The sequence below is a fragment of the Myzus persicae genome, unplaced genomic scaffold, assembly GCF_001856785.1.
Source record: "Myzus persicae strain clone G006 unplaced genomic scaffold, MPER_G0061.0, whole genome shotgun sequence".
NCBI classification, from domain to species: domain Eukaryota; kingdom Metazoa; phylum Arthropoda; class Insecta; order Hemiptera; family Aphididae; genus Myzus; species Myzus persicae.
In genome coordinates, this window is record NW_019102150.1 from 257,129 (window position 1) to 283,161 (window position 26,033).

At 32.0% G+C, this 26,033-nt stretch overlaps 2 protein-coding genes and 1 non-coding gene across 3 annotated transcripts; 1 reads left to right on the forward strand and 2 right to left on the reverse strand.

The window, feature by feature from the left end:
* The first annotated feature begins 1,069 nt into the window (after positions 1 to 1,069).
* LOC111031399 lies at positions 1,070 to 13,414 on the forward strand. Its single transcript, XM_022311315.1, has 3 exons — positions 1,070 to 1,341; positions 10,220 to 10,857; positions 12,464 to 13,414. Exons 2-3 carry the CDS (start codon positions 10,244 to 10,246, stop codon positions 13,188 to 13,190), a joined length of 1,341 nt encoding a protein of 446 aa, XP_022167007.1. The 5' UTR covers positions 1,070 to 1,341; positions 10,220 to 10,243; the 3' UTR covers positions 13,191 to 13,414.
* Positions 13,415 to 13,524: 110 nt separating this feature from the next.
* Positions 13,525 to 14,134, reverse strand: LOC111031393. The gene is made up of 2 exons (XM_022311307.1): positions 14,048 to 14,134; positions 13,525 to 13,933 (listed from the first exon to the last, which is right to left on the reverse strand). Exons 1-2 carry the CDS (start codon positions 14,063 to 14,065, stop codon positions 13,595 to 13,597), a joined length of 357 nt encoding a protein of 118 aa, XP_022166999.1. The 5' UTR covers positions 14,066 to 14,134; the 3' UTR covers positions 13,525 to 13,594.
* Positions 14,135 to 25,107: 10,973 nt separating this feature from the next.
* On the reverse strand, positions 25,108 to 25,179 carry Trnah-gug. The gene has a single exon. It is a non-coding gene; the product is annotated as a tRNA-His (tRNA).
* Between the last annotated feature and the right edge of the window lie 854 nt (positions 25,180 to 26,033).

Sequence of the window (26,033 nt, forward strand, 5' to 3'; positions counted from 1 at the left end):
ATGAGTTCATGATATTTTACAGATTTAGTTAATTTAATTTCAGCATTATAAAAATAATTGGAATTTCGATTTATTTTTAAATGTGCATTCGTCGTTTAAATTTTAAAATACTTAATAAGTTAATTAATATTAATAACTAATACGTAATTTGTGTGTTCCGCTGTTAATTGTATAGGAATAATAAAAACTATGAAGTACCTATTTCCTCACACATCATGATTGATTGAAATTGGTATATTATACTATATAGACATAATAGCAAGTTATTATGTTCATAAATTAAGAAATACTTTTTTATCGTGAAACCGAATGTTCAGAAACTAAGAAATACTTTTTACTATGAAAAATTAATCAGAAAAATGTATGTATCTATTTTAATGATAAAGCGGTTAAATGATTAGATTTCAGAACAAATAATTATAAAATAGTATGAATATTAAAAACTCAATATATATTACTATATGTGTACCTATTAACTGATTCACACAATTGAATTAAATAAATTATACAGAACGGTGCCGCCCGCAGTCACATACTGTAGAGCTCTAGAATATTAGAATTTAGAATATAATTATCAACGTAATTTATTATTTACTGGTAGTGCATAGATATTATAAGTAAGTACCTACCTTCAATTCTTTTAATGTTTATTGCTAACTCATTTTCATTATACAGTGATTTAGCCTTCATGACCCGTAAATTTAATTTTTTTGTTCGAATTTTTTAAGTAGTCATTTTGTACTGCATCCTGCGTATTATACACTTTAGTTCAGGTGTTTTAAAAGAATATTGATTCCGAACTTAATAGTTATTTAAGGTATTTTATAAATGTTATACTACGTTCTGCACCCAGTTATATTATGGCTGTTTCGCATAACATTATAATTATATTAACCTAACTAAAATTATTTGAGTGACACATTTTTTCGAATTGAAAGATCTCTGACGTTCTACCTATAATATTAGATATAATCGAATGCGCGTTTGAAATGCATACCATTGCTTGTATAATTCCATAGTGATTCCTTATTAGTTATTAATTATTATATATTGTTTTTTACTGTACAAAAAGTCATTCGCTTAACCCCGGTTTGCTCAATTTGTCTATGGCATGGCTTTGGCCGGGTTATTAGACTATCGATTAAATTTCATACAACAAGGTTACAAGCTGTAGTTGTCCACATGGTTTCTATTGGCAACATACGGCTTAAACAGAACTCCAGGAATACTTTCAGCATTTTCATAAATATGCTCCGACATATAATATGCATTTTGGTGCATTATCACGCGAATCAACCATATGGGATTGAATTACGACGAGAAAAATTCTGATTAAGTAAAGTAAGTCAAACAATTGTTGTAAATAATAATAATAATAATAATTTGTTTATTTAAACCGTATACCTATGGACATTTACATGGTGTATGATTTATTATGATCGCACTTCCATCTTGTGTTACCAAGGATAATTTGTTTGTTTTCATAGGAAAGAGTCTCTAAATATATGTTTGTATGGATAATAAAAATTGATTATCCTTAATCTAATAAACGTTATACTTACAATATCAATTAGTAACAAAGTTAATAATATTTATAATAATAGATGATAACGTGATATAGATAATAGTTAGTCTGATTAGTTAACATAATTACCTACTTAATTTGTAAATAATCATCTCCTTACTAATAACATAAAAATAACAAATATTGGACAATTTCGTATACATCAGAAGCTTTTCATTTAGTCGCCATTCAGTTATTATATAAAGCCATTATAGTACATGTACTTTGATTTCAGATTTTTTATGTATTTGTTTTTTGAAATATTAAATCGTCATATATATTGTTTTACATTTTTGGATGACTTATATAAAAATAAGTAATAGGTTAGGTTCATGATGCACAATACATGTTTTTTTAATAATATAATCGTTCTACGGCTTATATTTTATTTTTAGAGTATAAAAGTTTACTTAAAAAAAGTCTAGGTTTGTGATAAAGTTTTTTTAGAGAGGTGTTCCGTGCTAGTGTGCTAATATTGCATGTAGTTTATTTCGGTTTATAGCTCTTCCTCAGACCATTACCTATACCATATTTTTATTAAAGATTGATAAAAGGTATAGTGTTTATTTTTTAACCAGTAAATATTATACAATTAGTATACAATTTATGTAGTTTTGTATTAACTTTTGATATAATATGGAAGTTCCGTCGTGACTTGTGAATAACATTAATGCTTCTATAAATCCAATTAATCTGATCGTCTGTACTATATAACACAATAGTAATGTAGCACGTATGCTTATATTTAGTTGTTAATGTTAGTAAACAATAAAATGTTTATTTATTAACAATTATAATTGTAATTGTTAATGATTCCTAAAACGTTTGAACAGTAATAATTGTCATTGCTCGTTAGTAGTTATTACCTAACTGTAATTAATTTTATCTAGTTGTTGTGATTAATATTTAGGTATACTTTTACTTTCATTCTTAATTTGAACTATATGCTGAGCTAATATGATTAACATAGCAAAGATAATAACTCTCAATTATCAATGAAATATATAAAAAATGTCTCAATTCTAATTTTCTAATTTAGTGTGCCTTATCTTATTACTGAACAACTGAACACATTGTCTTAACAATTTTAATATTTTACTGTATCTTACATAGCTGTTGATATATTGTTCTTATACCAGCAGGTTCTGGTCATGCATTCAAAATAGATTGTGTGTCATAAATTGTTACCTAATTTGAATAATTATTATTTATTATATATTTGCATAAAAAAAAATCGGAAGTTTGTAGGTATAGGGGTTTCGGAAAAACGGACGTTTAAAAATCAGCATATAGCTTATTACCCATTCGCGACTGTTTTATCAAGATTTAACTCGGATTTTACAAAATTATCTGCGCATACTCATCTATAGGTCACTCGTATTATAATATGTAAATGCAATAAATTATTAACAACGTCAATGTAACGACCGTATAGAAGCGTATGAATAACTAAAATTCCTAAGACATAGCTTAAATTGTGTAAATAATATATAGACGGTGACAGAATTATATGACGTGTGTCTTGCCTTGACAAGCCGCCCTCGGCTCGTAATCCTCGGAAAACTGTTTCGTTGGGCTGGAATAGATGGATTGTACTCGCTAGTACAATGCTATGCTATAATTCGTTATAAATACCATTATATTACAATAATATAATAATGACAATATTTGTGACGGCCAGCTTTTCCATTTAAATCGACGGACGACGGAAAATATCGAGATTACCCACTCGCTGGTGTTTTCACGTGCCTATCAGCTATAATAGGTACACATCATTAGTGTACAACTTGGACCGCGGTCGCTATTCGAGGTGGCAGACTTAACAGTTTAAACCGCTAACAGTTATCACGGTTAGTGTTTCTCGATATTCTCGCTTGCGGGTGACCACGGTAACCGCGTATTTTCTGCTAGTCAGTGTCCGCGAATCTCGATCAAGCCGTTTTCACGCCGCCAGACGGATTACGAGCCAAGAGCGGCGCCAAGTCAAGACGCAAGTCATTCACCTACGTTATAATTAGGGCTATTATTTTAATGCCTTAAAAACCCCAAAAAATGTCCTAAAAAAATGCTTTTACGACCTAAAAACTCTAAATAATGCCCTAAAAATAAATGCTTTTATGATCCACAAATTTGTTTATTTTTAATAACTTTAGTATAAATTACAATAAAAAGTTTTAAAAAATGCATTATAAAAATCTATTACAAGTGTAAACTGTAAATACATAATTTTAGTATAAATTTAAAAAAAAAGTTGATTGTCCGATAATATAATACGAATTACGAGTACCTACTTATAATCTGTTATTTTTATTTAAAAACCATCTTGGTATAAAAATCTTAAAATCTTAAAATAAAATTTCAAATTCATACACTTAGGGGAGACCGATGCGTAATGCGGCGGAACAGCTGTACAAGGTTATAATGTAAATTGTCGGATTTGATTTTGCGTTTGTGTTCGTCGCGAATTGCAGTTATATATTTTTAATTTTAAACTATTTTTTTGTTATCTATTGACCAGGTATTGCATAAAATCATAGACAATTTCCTACTGTTGTAGAAATTCAATGAGTGTGCGGAAAGCGTCAAGACATAGAGGGCGCTTTTCGTTTACTAGTTTACTCTCGACATGTATGTCGTACATGGTAGTGCGGGGTAGTAGGGTGAGATCATCGTTTTGAAATTGTTTTTACTCGGTACCTATATATTACACATTTTTTTTGACGTCAACGTAGTTCAATATTCTCGGAAGGAATGCAAAAAATGGTGTTCTGGGAACAAGCGAGGGTCCGCAACGTGCTCTAAAAATATTATTCAGTCTTTCACTTTGAGAAATATTTGGAATTCATTTACTACGATATTAGTTTCAATATAAAATGTTAAACATTTTACAGTAATTTTTGTAAATGTTTATGAACAATAATAATCAATATGGGAAAACCTAAGTGAAAAAAAAAATATGTTACATTTATTTGATTCAATATTTTCACTTTCGCAATTGAATAAAATAATAAGACTTTAAAAAAAGTTTAAAGGTTAGACTGTATTATTGTGGTACAAATACTTATAGGTACCTACGCAAATGTGAGTGTAAATAAAGAGAGAAAAATATTTAGGATTTTGTGAACACACAAGTTTTATGGAAGTTAGTTGTATATAAAAAGTTTTTGAAAAGAAAATCGTGTTTTAGTGGTACTTTAAGTCGTATAGCGCATTTTATAGTTTTTTTGTTCATCAATATAGATATATATTTATGTATAGTAAAAATATACATTTAATATTTTCTTCAGTTTTTTATTCTCACATAGACCCACTATGATATCGGTGCGTTTTATTATAAAATAATTTTATAAGTTATATGTTATGAACTTATAACAATAAACGACATGTTACATGTATTTATTATTACAATGATAATAATAAGTCGGTATAATATACTTGTACATTAATTTAAAAGGTTATTTCGAATATTTATATCCGTTATAATCCAAACGATAAACCCGAAAGCCTTAAGCCTTTATAAAACCTTCAGCAATACTTGATAATATCTTTATTCTGTCTCGAAATATTATATTTAATCGGCATTGGTATGTGACAATCTAGTATAATAGATCGCAGAAAGACGGCATTATGATATTTTTCAATTATTTTCGGTCAAGCCGCAGCCCCCGGTGTGCACACCTGCAGCAGCCGCAGTACAAAATACGGTTCGGGTAAGTAGAAATATTTTACACACAAACGATCTCGGTCGGTAGGGGCGGCTACGGATTATATTCATGGTTTACCTGAAAATGTGTCTGACAAATGTTGCTGGGGTCTGGTTTTATGGCGACTATACATATAATGTGTTCGTCGTCCAAGGTAAAATATTATATTATAATATTACAAAAGGATGGAAAAAAAAAACGCAGTGGTTTTGGTTAGGAATTCAATGAATACGAAAACATGCCATTTCTCCACCCCATTGCTCCTAATCCTTATTAAATAAAAAAAAAAGCAATATTTTCGTATGACATAAAAATGTTTTGTTGTACACGGTATACTTCGTGCCTGCAGTTCTGTCTACATAATGATATTATTAAACTCGAGAAATAACCACTTTTCGGCAAGTGCGGAGACGAATGCGGTACGATATTATCATACTCGCACAACTGACAATATAATTACCTCGTATAAAAAAAAATATTAAAACAATAACACAATTACCAGCGAACTGTACACCAGTAAAATACATATTTTAATCTAAAGTTAGAAATTGTATATATACTATTATTTTATTCATTCGACACAACATGTACTGTAATGATGACCATCCGTGTAGATTTTATTGTTAACGCTTTCCTTTTATTATCATTTAAATGCACATACATAATGTATTATAATGAACAATTTTGGTACTTTTGCGTGTCTTGTACAATATTTAAACAGTTTCAGTAATTGCTAAATATACCGTGGTGGGCGATGGTGTCATGCCAGTTTATTTAAATTATAAGCTCCACGGTTGTTGGTTTCACTTGTAGGTATCCCATTCTTTTTTTACCAAAGTCCTTACTAATGCCATTAGTTTGTTTGCATATATTTATATGCTAGTTAACAAATATAAGTGTGTGTATGTCAGTGTGTGCAAAGAAACCCGAATAGCATTGTGTAAACTTTGAAAACTATCTTTAAGACTTTTTGAAGTTGACGCAAAAGCATCGGCATTAGTATAAAATCTAAGTTTGATGAAAAAGAAAATAATAAAAGAATGAAATAAGTCCTTCGACCTTTACCGTAAAGGAGACGTTGACTGTTGTCACATTATTCGTTGCACGTAAACTATTATTATACCAACTCACGGAGTGTAGTGTATATTGTCAGAAGTTACCAATACAAATGTTGATTCTTAGTTATTTCTGCAATTATTACACAATAGTACATACACATATTATACCTGCCGAATTGCGATACTGAGAATACAAAAAATGATTTCCACCATCTACATATTGAGAGGTCACGGCTGTTAAAAATATTTAAATATCGGCGAGATAAATTTAGGATTTATATAATTATAATTAACGATGCCAAATATTATCAATATATATAATCTACTAATTGTATTGTATTAAAATATATTATTATATTTTAAGTTATAACTATTTTAAGTTGTAACATACGTGGGTAAGATCCGAAAGGTATATTCCTAACCCCAATTTGCACGTGAGTTGGCTTAGCGTTGTTTAAAACAAAGAGACATTTGTAGATCTAGATTATTTTCGACATTTAAATTGAATAGTCGTGAAAATTCAAACAATCCAAACGTTATTCACAACAATAATTATCATAGAAAGATGATGCATTGTTAAAATGACGCAAACAGTTTGTCTAGTAAGATCAAAATAGATAAATTTGATCTGACTAGACAGAAAGATAAATGTGTTCACGTACATTGTCATTATAATGTGTATCTACAAGACTTCAACACAATATGCGTTTAATCACTGATGACAAATCATTTACAATATGATAATAAATAATAATATTATGTGGTTTTTATGTTTTAGTTTATACTTTTAGTTTATTATCACACAGTCAATGGATAAATTTAATTAATTTGATTAAGAAATCACAGACCTTAGATTTATTTTTTTGGGCGATGAGTGGGGGTTGTATGTTAGGTATTATTATTATAAGTATTTACGTGTTATTTTGTTATAACTTATTACTCGTGTAGATATGAACATCTTTAAATAGATTTAGACGCTTATTATTTAACCTCCTACCTGATATTTTCAGGAAAGATATCTCAATAATTAGCATTTTATGGACATAAATATACATAATATTGAAATGTATTTGGTTTTTTTAAGCTATTAGATAATAATAAATATATAATATGTAGTTTAAATGTTGACATTTTTTTTTAAACAGATTCTTGTGTTACCTAAGTAAAAAAGCTTATATACGATTGCTCTTATGTAGTTCTTACAGTAATTAAAAAAAATACGAGTATCATATTAAAATACACGGTTCTGTTTTTTTTTATAATCGTGTTGGGGGTTCTAATTTTGAAAAAAATTCAAAATCACGATAATGTGTTAATTATTTCGTAGTTGAAAATTGGTTTAACCATTAATAAAATATCAGGGTTGAAAAGGATAAAATCTATGGATTCACAGTTTTTTTTTAAATCACGTAGAATCAATTATATTATAAACGCGGTATAATATATAGTTATACCTATATGGCTGAATGTTAAAAAACATTAAACAACCAATGTAAACGATTTAATAATATAACGGAGTACTAGGTGCTTAATTATTGTAATTAGAGTACCTAATTAAGGTAAAATGTGCCATATAGGTATACGTATAAAACATGTAATTAATAACGACGATGTCAAGTGACATGAAATCAAAAATAGTTAAGAACATCACTATGCAGTAGGTACAATAATGAATAATGGTATATTATAGCGCCACTTACATTATATTGACTTTTAAATAATTATTTAATTAAACGCTCTTCACTTCTTTTATTTTTAATCTTTTCAACACACAATTATTTCAATATAATATATATCTATTATACATATTTATATAAACCTCCGCGATATGCTACTGAGTCTGAATAATGATTGAAAAAGGTTACTGCGCATTCTCCAACCCAATTTTATGAAACATTATTAAAATACCTAACGATAAATAATTCATATTATGATTTGAAATAGGTAATATTTAATTTAATTTTTTGTCGATTTAAATATTGCATCAAATTGAGATAATTAATTTAAACCTTATTATTTCTATAATTATACATTCTTGAAAAGGAATTTACATAGTTTGTAAACTTTAACACGCTCAACTAACTATAACAATATTATGTGTTTAAATTATTTTATTTTACTATTCATGTTTTTAAGTTTTTTTCTCCATAATGTATATTTTCATATAATACATTTTTTAGAAAAATGTACTTATTATAATTAAGCGAGTATATTAATGCATGTTGCTTTTTAAATAAAACATTATTGTCAAGCAACTAATTAAAATAATTAAAATTATTGTAACCTTGCATTATAGTTGTGATATTTTATCACAGGATATTTTGGTTTTAGGATGTGTTGAAGCATCGATTTGTTCCATCTGGCACTATTCTAATTTCTTCACACGGTATAACCACTCCATTTTCAAACGGCGATAATCCGCTCAATAAATCAAAACTTACCACGAAACATTTTCCTGAGAAATCCCACTGTCTCTTCTGTACATATTCTGAATCGCGCAAAAACATTTACCTTATACGGAACTCGTGATTTTTTTAAATTGTTTTCAGAGTTCAATTAGAACACAATCTGCTGCATTGTAGATAAGAAAAGATTTCGAATTATAACTCTCGCGATAGAGTTAAATCAATATTATAATTTCGTACATTCTGGTCTCGTCGTCCATAAATACGAAACCTATAACCTTAACCTTAACCGCGACCGGCATAACCTGATAAAAAGATTGGTATATTAAAACCTGGCTACACTTGACTTAAACACCGGCAGTCCGACTCAGTGGCGTTCTCAGAATTTTTTTATGGAGAGGGGGGGTGGGGGGGGGTCTGAAAATGTACTTGAATTTAAAAGTGGGGGGTGGCAGAGCCCCCCACACCCACCGTATAGTCATAATATTTACAAATCGTGTGTTATTATGTATAAAATAATGCAACCAAAAACTAAGCTTTTCAACATTCATACTTTAATAATCATTTTAAAACCATAATAATTTACCAAACATTTCAAAACACAATACTTTCAACTTTCAACTTTCAGTCCATGATCTCTATCAATTCTCTTTACCGTTCTACACTACTAACTACTTCTGTAACTGGTCAATTTATAGCATATTTTTAAGATATTTTATTTCACTTTTTATTTAAAATATAAAACAATTGTATAAATCAGTTTTAATGATATATTTTGATTATTAATTTTATGTTTAATTCAAATTAAAATAGTTGATTATCAGCATTGTTATTTTCAATAGGTTCACTTGTAATAGTAGAAGTAGAATCGACAGCTTTTTTTTCGAGAAAAAATTTAAAATACCACTACTATTTCTTTTCATTTTAATAAATCAAACAATATTCGTACAATCGATAGAATAGAATAGAACGTCAGGTCGTCAGAACACAATTGTGAATTGTCACTTTTTAATTGAAAAAATACGAAAACGTTTATGATAACAAATTGTAAGTAACCGCAGATAATAGATAATATAGATTAAGTCTGTGTAAATAACCAGCCGAAAAATGAATCACATAATACGGATTATTGATTAACGGTAATAACGAACCACACTTTAGTTAACACATAGAGTAATAGCATAATAGCATACGTAATATGTTTGTAAGTTGTTATCACTGCGTTGTTATTACTATCACAATATCATAATATATCAATAATCGCGATAAAGAAAAAATAAAAAAATAATAACTTGTCACAATTCACAGACATAATATTATAATATCAAAAGTAGACAAAACGTGTATCACTAAAATGTAAGAAAATAAAGATCCTCCGGGGGGGGGGGGGAGGGATCTATCCCCCATATCAACCCCCCGCGACAACGCCCACGGTCGAACTCGATATTCATATTGAGTATTTATTTTTTGATTTGTGTGTGCCATCAGACGGACCGCCATCGCGCCGGTCGCATGTTCGACGGGGTCGACGGCAGCAGCGGCGGCGGCAGAGACGGCGGCGGCAGTGGCAGCAGTAGCGGTGGCGGCGGTCACATGGACGTCAAAGTGGTGTACGCCAACCCGAACGGGACGCTGTCCATAATGCCGGACACGGCGGCCGGCGCGTCGCCGTGGCGCCCGTCGTCCGTGTCGCTGGCCGCGGCCTACCTGACGCTGTCGTCCGCGGCCGTCGCGTCCAACGTCATGGTGCTGACCGGCATCGTGACCGCGGACAGGCTGCGGTCGCCGTACGCGGTGCTCGTGTCCGCGCTGTGCCTGCAGTGCGCCATGGACGCCGCGGTCGGCCACTGCGCCACCACCAGAGAGCTGCTGGCCGGCGGCGGCGGGGGCGGCGGCGGCGGCGGAGGGGCCACCGTGTGCCGCGGCGTGGCCACCGTGACGGCCGCCCTGTCCGCCGTCGAGCTGGTCACGTTCGCCGCGCTCGCGTGCCTCAACGCTTTCGTCCGGCCCGACTACGCCGAGCTGCCCCTGCCGGCCGCCGCCACCCTGTGGGCCGCCCCTTCCATGTACACCTACGTCATACTCACGCCAACGCTGCTGTTCACCACTCGGTATTTCCCGTCAAGGTACGTATACACCGCCGCCCGACGTATGCGACAGGCTGTCGCTGCACGGTTATAAGCGCACGGGACGCTTTTTTTTTGCGAGCGAATCGACCGGATTCGAGCGAATCGAAGGATATAGAAATACGAAAGAGGATCGCACCGATCGGGCGTAAACAACTCCGCGCGATATCGTTGGCCGCGTTTAAGTAATTTTGGAACCGTATTCATACAGAAAATGTATGATAAAATTATTACAATACATTTAAAGCTTCTGTTCACATGTTTCTTATCTTAATCTTAAGTCTTTATTATTTATGAACGTATTTTCAAAATTGAATAATCATAAATTCCATACACACGTAGTAATACGAGTTTTAAAGTTCTGGCAGGGGGTGGGTAGAAGAGTTTACTTGTATAACATTATTGCATAATCATTAGGTGATATTATACACATAGAACAAACATGTTCTAATGTTCTATGTATATAATATCGTTGGAAATATACGATAATGGGCATGACCTAAACAGAAAACTACTAAATACTTAAAAACTTTGATATTTTTCATTTTATCACTGTTTGCAGAGAAAATTCTATAAGTTGTTATAATAATATAACAACATCTAAGTAATAAATATCAGGGTTTCAATTAATACGTTGTGCATATTATTAGGTATGTCAAAGTAAAATTATAAATTAGTTATAAAAACTTCACTTTGGAATGTATAATTTGTATAATATGTTATTAACAGTAGTTGTAACCGTAGAAGAACAATTGTTCTAATAGATTGTTGATATGAAACAAAAATTACGTTTTGTGGAAAATTAAAAAAAAAATGTTTAACCACCGCCTTGCATTTTATAACCCATAATCATTTTAATCAATTCATTTTTTCTACGGCAAAAGCGTAGCTTAATTTTGTAGTGATGCATTACTTATTGGACATATACAAATATAATTAAGTTTTGAATAGTCAAATTTTCGTATTTAATGATTTGAATAAATATGTATATTTGTAAGTGTACAAGTCGATGAAACAATAATTACCAACCTACCAACAAATGACGAAAACCCGCACCAAGTATATGAAAAAAATCTATTCAATCTTCAAGTATTTCAATTCCCAGTTGGTCAACTTGTTGTTTGTGAACGTATTACGCGAATCTCAATATTCTGTGGAAACAAATTATTTTCCCGGATTTCCAATTAGTGTTTTCGAAAATGTAATTACTTCATTTAAATTTAATTATTTTGTCCAGATTTGATGACATTGTCAATTCAATCATTTTATTATTCTCATTTCTATTTAAAATAAATTCTTTAAAGTAACTTATATCTATAATCTGTATAATACATTATTAATAATAAATCAGACAGTTGAGAACCAATTCATTTTAGAAATAAACAAGCTACAACAGTTGACTTAAGATAATTAGTCACATATACACAAAATTAGAACTGATGAGAAAATTATTAAAAAAAATTGATTTAATATTGATTTCACGATTTTTATCAACTGAATATAATAGTTTTCAGCCAAATCAAATACCTAGTCACCTACTTGGCTACTTATATTTAAAATTATATTTAGTAAATGAAAGTATAATTTTAAAATGTTTTTTTTTCAGGGGTCGTTGCGGCTTCATTGCAAATACAACCGGATGGTTTTATCCATCTTTATTGATTGTTTTCAGTTTTATGATACCGTGGTCGATATCATTTTATTTTATATTTGTATCTCGACCTTCAACGACTACCAAATCGACCAACGCCATAGTGACACCCACCCAAACAAGAAGCCAAATCCATCTTGTGCCGTCCAAATTAATATTCGCATCATATACAATTCTTGTAACACCAAGTCTTATTTCGTCAAGCGTTTACCTTTATAGCGACCCGAATGTCAATCCTTGGGCCGAAAACGAAGCACCGGAAGACATCTTAGATGGGTACTTGTCAAAAATGCCAATTCTGTTTGACGTATTTGTGCCGTTGGTCCTAATATACTATCATAAAGTGTTCAGAAAAAAATGTAGGGAATTATATTTGCATGGGTTTAGGAATTCCGTCTCAGACGGTCGTCAAATATCTATCGAAAGACTGAGCCGATCGAGAAAGAACGAACGTTTGGCCGATGACGCACCAGTATTATTTCTCGAACGGTCTGGTATGATAAACGTAAGGTTTCCGAGCGAAGAAGGCTTTATGATGAAGGTATGTGATTTGAATCAAAAAGAGGACAGCAATTCAAATGGTAGAAAAGAAGTCCGTTTTTCGAGAAAAGTAAGTAAAGCTCCTAATGAAAATGTTTTATACAGTACAAAAGAACCATCAGACGAAGAGTCGAGCCTTTGAAGGGAAAACATAAATATTTACAAAAGTAAAGCGTGTACTAATTTATTATAACACTCCACATTTAACTGATGTATAACTATGTGACTATGTAATATAAAATATGTATCATAGTATGTAAGGTAGAACAAATTATAAAATTATAATTGAGTCTTTGCATTTAAAGCTTAATATAACTATCGAAAAACGAAATCAAAATTATATTATTTTAAAATAATTTCAATGTATAGACAAATGAAAATGTAATGTGTTTTATTAGGTAAAATTTGTTAATTGTAAACATTTAAAAATAATTTATTTTATTATTATTATTTCTTATTACCAACCGTAAAAATAATTGTGTACAGTTTTTATAACGTCTTAAATAATTGAAACTGTATTTTTTACAAAGACAATATATTTTTTATTCATACCCTAAATCTTTGATTACCAATAAAATTTGCTGGTTGCTGGATACCGAATAGTTGACCTCCGTCTGCAAATCCTAGAGCTCCGCCAAATCCTTGGTTTTGATATCCATATCCTAGCTTCTGATACGGATTGAAAACGTTTCCTCCTTGGTACCCGTTCCACCCTAAAGTGTAACCCTGACCATTAGGTTGGGAATACGGTAGGACGTGACCCGAGTATTTTCCTTGATCAAATCCTTCAAATTCGTGAGCGAGACCCCTCTGGATGTATCTGTTCCCATATTGGCCGAATGATCTGAGCGCCATGAGAACAACATAGACAGTGGTAACTAGAATCTATTTATTTTTATATTTTTTTAAATTAGTGAGTTAGTATAAAACGCAAAATTATAGATTAAAATAAAACTATATTGGTGTATAATAGAAGAGAGCAGTAAGTATGAGATTTACCTTTGTGTTTAAGTCCATTATTCTGGTATTATTTTGAACGTGGATGGTTGATAACTGGTAGCTGACTCGAAACCGACTGAAGATCAAAACGACTGACACTCTGAAAATGATCCGAACCGAAATTAAGAGCGTACTTATATAGGAAATTATTAAACCATGTACATGCAAAAAATATATATAATAACTACCTGTTGGATAACAAATGACAAAACAAACTTTCCAATTTGGATCGATTAAAGTAATTTTGGAATATATTTTTAATACGATTCACCGGATTGTATAATAGTTAAAACACCATAAAATCGGTTTTAAAACGTTATGCTTTGATTTTTTTTATTTAAATACATAACATTATAACTACGTATTTTATTTTTGTTACTTATCTATTATTTAGAATCGAATCAATAGTCCTACACACGACATATTGTGGGTTCATAATTTAAAATATTTAACACATTACAATTCTTTTAAATTAATATTCCTCATTTGATATTTTTAATCGTCTGATTCGCACGATTCGTTTGATCACAGCAGCTCAATTTTTCGAAGAACGATTCCAGTTGTATATATTGAACCAAGGCCGAAATAATATTGTACAGATTATATATATGACTCCTGCAGATTCCTTCTGGCAGACTACTGAGGAACAAGCCGTCTGCACGTCAAAAATAATATATTATAGTATTATACCAAGGAGAATGTCGACGTAAAATTCAAAACGTCAACCTCAGAATCAATATAAATCGTGTCAGTGTAAAAAACGAAGCGGCGGATTTTGGCGAATTGAAAATCGTCCTTCGCGAAGCCCACGGGGTGTCCGCGTTCACCGTAAATCCTGCGCAGGATAGTGCTGCCGCAGGAGCGATGAAAATGCAAAGGTCGTGCAAATGAAAATGAAAATGAAAATGCAAAGGCTCATTACAGTCACGGTCGATCGTGAGCAATACGAAGTCAATCGTATCATCGAAATGTGTGAGTAGGTACGGCCGCCTTACGAACACACTTCGATTTTCGTTTAGTGTTGTCAGTCCCAGGGACGGGCGAGATACTCAAAAATCAGTATCGCGATACTAGATACTCGGTACTTGGCTTTGGAATATCGCGATACGAGATAATCGATACTCGATACTCAAAACATTTTATTGAAATTAGCCACTGGATTTTTAAAAATGATGTTTTTATTATTGTGGGGATGGCCACTTCATTGAGTAATTAGAATGAAAAATAAAATAAGAAACATTGACACTTTCAGTAATAATAATGATACATTAGTAATAAAACAAAATAAAATAAATAACATAATATTATATTTTATATACAACCATTACACCACTAACTTTTCAAAAGTGGTTTCTGACGAGTAAAAATAATCGTAAACAATTAATTTTTCAAAGTATATAGCATTAATGTATCGAGTATCTTTCGATTAAATTAATTCATGAAATACTCGATACATGATACTCGATACTTCACATAGTTGTGTCGAGATACAAGATACAAGATACAATTGTATCTAAGATACGTATCTTGGATACTTGTATCGAAGATACTGCCCAACCCTGGTCAGTCCCGCTTGTGTTTATTTATTTACAGAGTATATGCGGACACGGACATGACGTTATCCATTATTCCGTTTTGTCCAGTACCGAAGTGAGATTACTTCGAGCGACCGGCCGACGACCACTGTACTTGGAAATCACGCACGGCGTTATAACATAATTATTATTCCCCCCCTCCCCTCCCTCGGTAGCGGCGTCTGTCGCTAACGGATTTCGGCTCAGTAACCGGCGGCGTGCCGTCTCCGTATACTCGTGCGACTACCGAAGTCGATGATATAATATTTCTAATTATTTTCTATTTATTATTATACTGCTGTTGTCGTCGCACAACGATACATTTTTTCGTTCGTCTCGACTGCGGTGTGCACGACAATATTATAATAAATAAATAAATAAATAAATAAATCATAAATCACAATAATACTCATACGGTGTAGTTATCGACGAATAACGTTATTGCGATGACGGCGATTCGAAAAAAATATTTCATCTCCTCGATTCTCTCCGAAACAGATTACAGTCATCCCTTCTTTTGGACAAACTTTTAACCCGAGCGTCTGATGTTATGTGCGCCACCGCTAGATTACGCCATGTTGTTGAGATTATTCGCAAATATTGTTGTATTATTGTAACTCGTGTCGTACCGTTCGATGTAATAAAACCCGACAATATATTATTATTATCATAATATTGTACGGCTCACAATAACATTAGACTGTCAAACAGTAACATTATGACATCGTTGTCTATCGGTCTTGGCTTCGTGCGCTGCTTATTTTTTTTCAAATTTTTTCCGCACGCCGCAGATAAGAATATTATCGAACGCTGGACCTAAAGGTGGAATTTTTATGCACACAATGAAAACCGCTTTCGGACTGATATTATACAGCTCAATCCCCCCCCCCCCCCATTAAATGGAAAATATTGGTTTTGCGTGAGCTATGGCGTTGATCGGTGGTTTTCTTCACCGCTTTAATTATTATAACAGTGATCACTGATTATTATCATTACCTGCCTGTAATACTGCTGTGTAATGACATAATATTATTCGAAATGGGAAAATCGTGTCATTAAAACATTTTATTTTTTCACATTATTGAATCATGAGAAATTTTGATTATTAACTTTTTTTTGTCGTCGCCGAAGTAACCGCTGCAGAATACTTAATAGCCGGTACCTGACTCGGACCACTCGAACAAAGAAAATTCTGATTACGTGACTTATTGGACTGAATAACAATGTAAAAAAACGAAATATATACGAAAACTCTGTAAAATATAACTCAATGAATTGTACCTACCTACCACCTGTCATTATTATCTACGGGTAGGAAATATAGGAAATTACAATGCTACACGAAACTATCAGGAAGCGTTATTGTATTATTTTTTGAATAATTACGTTCAACGAATTGAATGGACGCGAGTTTCGCACTACTAACTAAGTTAATTCGACAATTTTATATCACACTCACTTGGAAACCAAACGCCAACCGAGATGACTGATGACTGAAATAAGATTTAGATTGTATATAAATATAAAAACTGTTACTACGGTTAGGCCTGGTCATCATTTATTTTGAACATTTTATGTCCTCCAAATAGTCTATATGGTGGTGTACACAATATGAAGTCAATGTATCGTCGTAAATCCAAATTTTACGATAAAACAATTATAATTTATACTATAACGTGTGATCAAATTTTGAACAGATATCGTTTTTTTATTTATTAGTTGTAGAATGAATTGAATTTTGGAAAACTCTTTATATTCAAAGAATTAATTACTAAACTGTCAAAATAAACTCGGGAATTAATTCCTTGTTGCACAGAGTAAAATAATTGATAAGAGTTTAGAAAAATATAATTAATTACTGTTTATTGTTGCTTTAGTTATGAAGTACGGGGTATCTTAATTTATGTTTTATATCTACCTACGTATAATTTATAATATTGTTTGTGAGATTTTACTCGCGATAGAACTTTTTTGTGTACCTACGAAAAGATTGAAAACTTATCTCATACAAACACAATGACGCGAGTAAGAAATTAATTTACTAATGTAACTTATTAATTTTTCTAGTTCAACGTAATTTTTTAGAAACGTCTCAACGGGGCTATAGTATTGGTCATCCATTGATAAGTGGTTATTGGTCCCGATAAAGCGCACGGTGTCTTAAAAATAAAGAACAATTGATGTTCATTGATATGAACGTTTATGAATTAAAGTTAACATTTTTTTTTCTTAAATATCTATTAAGACTTAGTGTCTGTTCTTTTGTTATTGTAGTGGGGGCATATAATGTACTTATCTGTTTAGTTATTCAGTAATTCACTATAATTATGACAATCGGTAAGCAATGTAAAATGTATTCTATGTATTGCTATATAATTTTTTTTTTTAATTCGAATCAAGAAAACGGCTTGTACCCTTGAATTTATTTACCAATACACCGTGTTACATATTATTTTACATTACGTAATTGCAAGAGACGCTGAAGATTGAGGAGGAAGTGTGAATTAAACGAATTTTATTAAGCTTTACGTCCCTACTTAAAACGCGTACATGCCTGTACAAAGATAGTGCACACAGCTGGACCGTAAAACTGTACCGGCTCTTGAAAAGCGTAATTTATGCTCCGGCACATTTGGGACCGAGAGCTTGGGTCTAAATTCTTCGAATCTATTCAGGGCGTTGTACAATTTCGTGGCGATTAACTGCAGTCTAATTTCATTTTCAACCCGGTCGGCTTATTATTCGTCATGATTCACATCCCGTCTTGGTTTTCACCTTGTTATTACGACATCCCGTGTTTAAGTACACGTGTGCCGGTGATCATCATTGTACACTGCAATATTTCATTGTAACACGGCAAACCGTTATTTTTTTGCGAATTTTCAATTCACCATTTCTAGCACTGATAATATTCGTAAATATACATTGGATTGGATTGTCTTAAACTGTTTTACATAGCATATTAATTGCAGGTCATCACTCATTTCGTCCACGACGTACCAATCATCAGAATATTTAAACCAGAAAACAGTGTCTTTATTTACATTACCATTATTCGATACCCACTGTACAATATTATAATATATTACTGTTTACTATAATTTATGATATACCTACGAATAGGCTCGGCAAAATACACATTAGCAACCACTTTTTGGAAATTTTTACCTTGAAAATAATAAATCCTATAGTTTAAAAATGTCATCGACCAGCCTCATAAAAGTCGGCATATTCAAAACATGATAATATAAAGATGATAATTATTAATAATTAATTAGTTATAGTTATTACAATAATACAACTCAAGTATTATTAGGTACACTGAGGTGATGTGCATTATCAATAATTGGCTAGAACGAATGTTTTTCATGACGATCGTCTATACCTACTCGGGGCTAGGTATAAATAATTGAGTCCGAAGTACCATTTTTGTGGTAGGGTATAGGTAAACTGAGTCCCGATCGAATTAGTTTCCAAAAAGCACATTTTCCGTTATGCCCGTCAACTATAAAAGTTGTCTTGTTTCGTTCACTTGTCACTAAATCCATTGTTTTAAACCACACTGTTTTTTGTAATAAATAATTTTAAGAACTGTAATTTTGAAGTTGAACACTTCAACTACAACCGGCGATTAGTTGTCATAGTCGGTATAATTGACGTATTATTCGACGATACGTTTTTTTGATAATCGATAAACGGATAATATAGTGTGACAATTTTAGTGCTCATAAGGTCTTTCCAAACACTATCGGCAAATCGGTAATCGATAATCATTAATTGGTGACTATAGTCACTACTCACTAAACAGTACTCGTTGAATGTAGAGACTTTTTATTTTTAAATTGTCGTAGTTATTTATAAATTATTTTTTCGAAAAATATTATTACTCGGGACTCAATTTACCTAACCCTAATATCCACCCAATTATTTGGGACTCAGTTTACCACTCCTGCTATATTCGCAGGCATGAAATATTGAAATCACACCATCATTGTGGCCACAAAACTACAAAAGAGCAAAGTTGGGCAAATTAATGGTATTTTTTAACTCAGTTAAGTTAAATTAATATCCAAATCAAGTTAATGGTTAAAACTTAAAAGTTAATCTAAAATTGTCTATCTGCAATTGAACTAAGTTAAGAGTTAACCAACATTTAATATAAACTTTTTAACTCAAGTTAAATTGATAATATTCGTAATTTCATAATACAGGTAAGTTTTTATATTTTATACGAATAATTAAACAAATATGTTTGAAAACATATACTACGTAATAATTAAAATTGAAACTAACTTAATTTTTTTAAACATAAAATTTACCCAAGTTGGTTAAAAGTTAATTTAAAAGCTCCTGAAGTTAATAATTAAGTTAATAATCACAAACAAAAATAACTCATTAAGTTAAAAAAAATTAACTTGTTTGACTTAACTTTAACTTATTAACGCGTCAATGCCAAGCCTTGCAAAAGAGCGCCCTAATACACCACTGAATTGGCCCAGCCAACACATTTTACTTGTACCAATGATTATGTTCACCTGCCCTGAGACATCACTCCTTTTGGCCGTTCTATACAGGCTATCATCGTTTTTATCACATTTTTTTTTGTACTCGCTCAGAACTCGATCTCTTTTCACGATATTTTATAGTTTTATAGTTTCTTAAAGTACGAGTATATTTGCAGACCGTATTTCACTCTCAAAAAGTCCGAAAACCCAGCACAGCTAGTGATCAATGAAAATAATTTCTCTCCACGCACGAGCTTACAGTCGGATGTCGGCGGTTTTTTCGTACAACATTAATCCCTGTTATTTACCAGAAAATACTTGACCGTGGTGCGAACCGTTTTTCGGGAGTCTAAATGCTTCCACGATTATGGGTAACGCGACACAACTGTACAGTCATCGATATCGGAAAAACGTAAACGTTTTTTGTGAGTCTGTGTGCGCGCGAAGTGAACGTGCCTAAATGATGTTTAATAAAAAATATAAATATCGTGTGAGCAATAATATATCTCAGTACGAGACGCGCATTACAATTATTGTCATATCTGTCGCACAACACTACGATCATCGTACGACAATAGACATTTACACTTATATACATCACGCAAAGTACTGCGATCTACAGTAATATTTCTCTCATTACATATTTTTCGCTGCTACAAATAGATCGTTTTCGGTTTACATATGCCTGCACGTGATTTCGACATCAAGTACCTAGTTCGGAGGACGATTCTCGAATTGTTTCGTTCGCACCGTTTTAAAACCAGTGGTGGCGCATTGACGAATCACTGTGAATTCGTACAGCAAACGTTGTAGGTATATTATATTCTTTGCGCGTAGGTTTGACGAGTTCGAATTGTGTGCAAAGGCCTATCTTTTTTATATTGACGAGACCGTGTGAAATTCAAACCCGTTTTCGGGTTCCTCGTCGAATCATATTTTATTAAATCTATCAAGTCACGGACCAAACGAACCGTTGCGTATACCTACGCATACGTAGTACGCGTGCAATGGCTACGTACAATTTTTTTATATGTACTTTTTACTGTCTCTTACTATATTTGTTTTTATTCTATTGTAAAACATACATTGTATACTATAGCACGTTTTCCGATTTTATTTCTCACCACCACAGTATCATATTATACGCACTGTAATTGTCGAGTTATAATAGTTTTATACTAAGAAGCTCTAAAAAAAAAAAAAACAATCGTAGGTATATCCGTATATAATATACAACAGAAATTCGAGTCCAAATACTCAAAATTCAATGTGAATCACTCAGCTATTAACTTAATTTTTAAAAAAAAAAAACCAAAAATTGTGCAGGTATTGAACATTTAAATATATTAAAGTATAACCAATATGATATGAAGCATAATAACAACTGATAAGTTATATTATATCATAGGTATATTATTATTAATATTTAAACAAACAACCTGGGAGAGTTTATACATTTAGTCAACTTTACATAGTTGTCGACCCAAAAGATAGAGTTAACATATTATAAAGTATACACACCAAACCTACTCTTCAAGTATGGGACTGAAGGCGACCAGGGAGAGATTAGTAAATACACAATCTGCAAGAGAGTTACAAACGCCTCTATTTCCAAACCCCAAAATTGCTCATAGAATATAATAATATTGTGTAGTCGTGACCTCGGGGTAGATTGTCTTGCGGTTATGACATTAAAATCGACAAGTTTGACCGGTCTTATAATCCCTCCGATCAAAGTTCACAATAATTATGTATGGAACGTCCTTTGAAGATAATTCAATTGCATTATTTCATCATCGTAAGCCGAAAATATTATTGAAAAATTACACAGTCGACGGTTTTTAGCGGGTAAGTTCCTACACAATTATGACCATTGTGTACTCGTGAGATGTGTGATCTAATTCGTAAAACCGTAACCACTAATACAGAGTATTAAAATATTATTTATAGTACGCATATGAACATGTAATTTGTGTTAAACACTGATGCGTACGACTAGTGACTGCATAAGCGTATGTGAGACAATATAGATAAGCAAAAGTAAGAAATTATAAAGCACATACGAACAAAAATTAAAATTATGGTGATAAAATGACAAAACCGAAAGCGCCTAAACGAATAAATTAAGGCTATAGTGAAGAATAAATTTAAAACGTGTGTTACAAATATACCTTATGTGGAGCCGGAGTTGAATAGATCTAAATACTTGAGAAATCGTCATTAATATTATTATCATAATATTTAACCCTCGCCCGACGACTTTCCCAACTGAGCATGACCATTCGTGCGAATGGCGATCTAGGTGTTGGAAAAAAAGACAATTATAAAATGTAAGTTTTCATTTTGGAACTTAGGTGTTGGTGTGGTCATTTCAATACTTGTTTTTGAATTTTGCGGTGGAAGGATTTCCGAACGGATTTCAAAACTAATCTAGAAAGTTTACGGCATCGGTAAACTACATTTTTGCAGAGAAATAATTTTGAGAATATTACTTTTAACAAAACAAGTGACAGAAAAAGTTGTTAAAGTGATTTTTATGTTAGGTATATAGTTAAATATATTTTAAAGGCGAAGTAGCGTCTTGTGTCCTTCCAAACGTCTTGTCCATTAATTGTAGTAAGAAAAAATGTTTATTTTTGTAAATTTAACATCTTTATATAAATAATATATCATAATTTATTTAAGATATTTCAAATGTGTTTTTTCTGGAAAATGTTAGGGAAACTATTAAATATAATATGTGCATTTCACGGTATTTACCGGCCACTGCTTTGATCGTCTAAGTACACATACCCACACGCCAAACCACCAAAGCGAATTCCTCTCAACATCAACTCTGCAAAACTCGAAAGTGATTAATATTGTGAATAGGGTGTAAATAACTAATACGGCGTAATAGTACCTATATATAAACTAACTACTAACTCGTCGTTTTATTAACGAGGTAAATAACGAAATAAACACATTTTAAACTTTATATTACCCGTTTTTCAATTGAAAAAAAGCAAAACAACAAACGGTGTTTTTAGACAGAGTTATACTGCAGTATACAGTGTTTTTTAGTAGTTCCATTTGTTTTTGAGTCTATGAACTTCGGATGAACAAACATCCGTTTTTAGCCGTACAACTCGACTTTGCGAGTGAAAAAATGAAATAATTTAGCTCTATGTAGGTGTGTCTTGATTTCATACTTTTAATAATGTGCATTAGTTCACTGCACACGGTTCATCGGAGTAGGTTTATCAACACGGTTTGTCAACTCATTCGACCGAGATGAACGATACACCTGTGGATCGCCTTATATATTATGCAAGAGTTCAGTAAAGTATAACAGTAAATTGAGTCAACTCTAAATATAGGCGAATGTCATTTGTAGCATGTAAAATAATAACTATTAATTGAAATTATTTAAGTGTATGTCAATCATACAATCAGGGCAATCCTCAAATAAAATCCAACAGGGATAATTATTTTTAAATTAAAATTTACTTAAACGTTTTTCGTCAATCACAAATTTAGTTTCAAAATAATTGAAAATGTATATACCTAGTGCCTAGTCGGTCACTACTTGTGAAATAATTAGGAATGTTTTTTTGCGATTCTGTGACACTATATATTACACTGCTCGACCTTTACAAAATCAATAACCATCTCTGTATTTTAGAATAGTTGGCGAAAAAAAAAAAACATCAAATCAATATTAAACCGTTAATTTGTATTTTTGATTGAAAAAAATAAGTACTTCACATTCAGAAGTTTAGTTACCTATCACTTATTTACTCTTGACTCATCGTGACGCTTTTGTACGCTGTACATTTTTTATCTCATTTTTTTCTCATCGCCGAGCATATAGCTATATAGCTGGGTAAGCATCGCAACTGAGTATCTTTATGACCGAGCAAATAGCGTCGAGTTATAATTCAGAAATTCTAATCCAGCTGCAGGTTGTGCAAATGACGACGTTTTTAAATTTTTTCAAAGCCGTTAAATATTAATAAATAAAAATGCACTTGGCTCGGCGGTGGTACAAGCGGTACAGTTATATTAAGATATACCGCTATAATGCCGTTCATAATAATTAACATCCTATCTCCCTATACGAGTATACCGAATTAACCACGATATTTGAAACCCTTACCCTATTTTAATAATATGAGTATTTTATTATTTCAATTGCATCAATTTGCTCGGCCTCACATACATATTATATCGTTTCTGAAGATCCACGGAGTGTGAAGGTCATGTTATATTTCAATCGTATGTGGGTTTAACGGTATTTCCGATTTCGTATACGAACACATCTCGCATTCATTTGATACGAAATCGACAATAATTAGCAATGAAATATAATAGAATAATAATAGTAGTTAGTACCTGTCGTGAATCGAGGAAAAAAATCGAAAACTGGAATAAAAGATCCGGAAAAAAGTAAATGATATAGGTAGTACATTGTTAACGTAGTTAATAGAACATTTCAAGAATAATATCTTATCAGTAGACGCAGTAAACAGCAAAAAACTTATGAAATTAAAAATGTATGTTGTCGTTCAAGAGGAGTGAAAACTTGAAAAAAAAACATTTGAAAAAATTATAGCAATAAAAATATAGTTTTTTTGTAACAACTTACGAATATAAACTTTAATAAATATTTTCATGGAGGTTAATTTTTTAACATTTAAATGGATCACCCAGTATAGCTTATGGAAATATCTTGCGTTACCGTCATTCATATATTTTTTTTTTAAATTTTAAGTCCTATAATAAATAATATATTTTGCAACAATTAATCTATAATATTATAAAAACAATACAAAAATTCTATTTATAAAATACAATACCGTGCAACAACATTTTTATCTACAGAAAATAAAACTGAAGAAAATAACAAAAGACGGCTAAAAAATATGATGTAAAAACATGGAATCATAAAAGTGTATTGTAATTTCATTGTACGCGGTAAAAAAAACAGCAAAAAATTCTGTGCCGTGACCAGGATTCGAACCTGGGTTATTGCGGCCACAACGCAAGGTCCTAACCACTAGACGATCACGGCAGTTGATGATTCGGTGTATATTCGTTTTATTTAAGTATAACGCGTATTTCGTGAACATTCACAAAATATAATGTTTTTAGTGCGCATATTGACATATTGAATGTCCGAAACCCTTTACAAAATACCAGTGTCTACGCGTCGCTAACTATGCAGTATTTATTAACGCTCGTTAACACGAAACCTATAAAAATTTTTCATCTTATGGCAATTTGGCATTCGATGCCAAATAATATATTACAGGTACTGTTTATGTACCTACGTCGTACATGTCAACTGTCATTACTAAACGGGGGCCGAATCCTGAAATTTATCGATGAGGGGTAATTAAAAATTAAAATGTACCCAACAGATACTATTCATGGTTAATAACATCCATTTTAATACCACCGTTCTTTTGCGTAGCGATCACGTTATTGTCGTTATGACGATAATATGCCTAACGCTGAATACCACTATACTATTTCGGAACAAATCTAGTTTAGCACCCCCTCGAATTTTCGATTTTTTTTTTTTGGAACCTATGTATTTTGACGAGTTTAGAACGATGGTTAACTAGATTTATACCACTATTTCTCACAATGTAATAAATTTGAATATAATAAGCTCAATGGAGGGGGGGGGGGTATTTGCCCTATTAGCCCCCCCCCCTTAGATCCGCCACCGTTACTAAATTAATTTAATCTTAATTTAAATGGTTGTATGGTAGGTATTTCAGAACAAGGACCAGTAATACTGGCTAAACTTAAGTGGTTTTCAACCAGGGTTAGACAAACTAATATGATGATCATACAAATATTATTTTAAATTCTGAACTTGTATCTTTTTACATTTGATGTTTTACAACTGTTATTAAT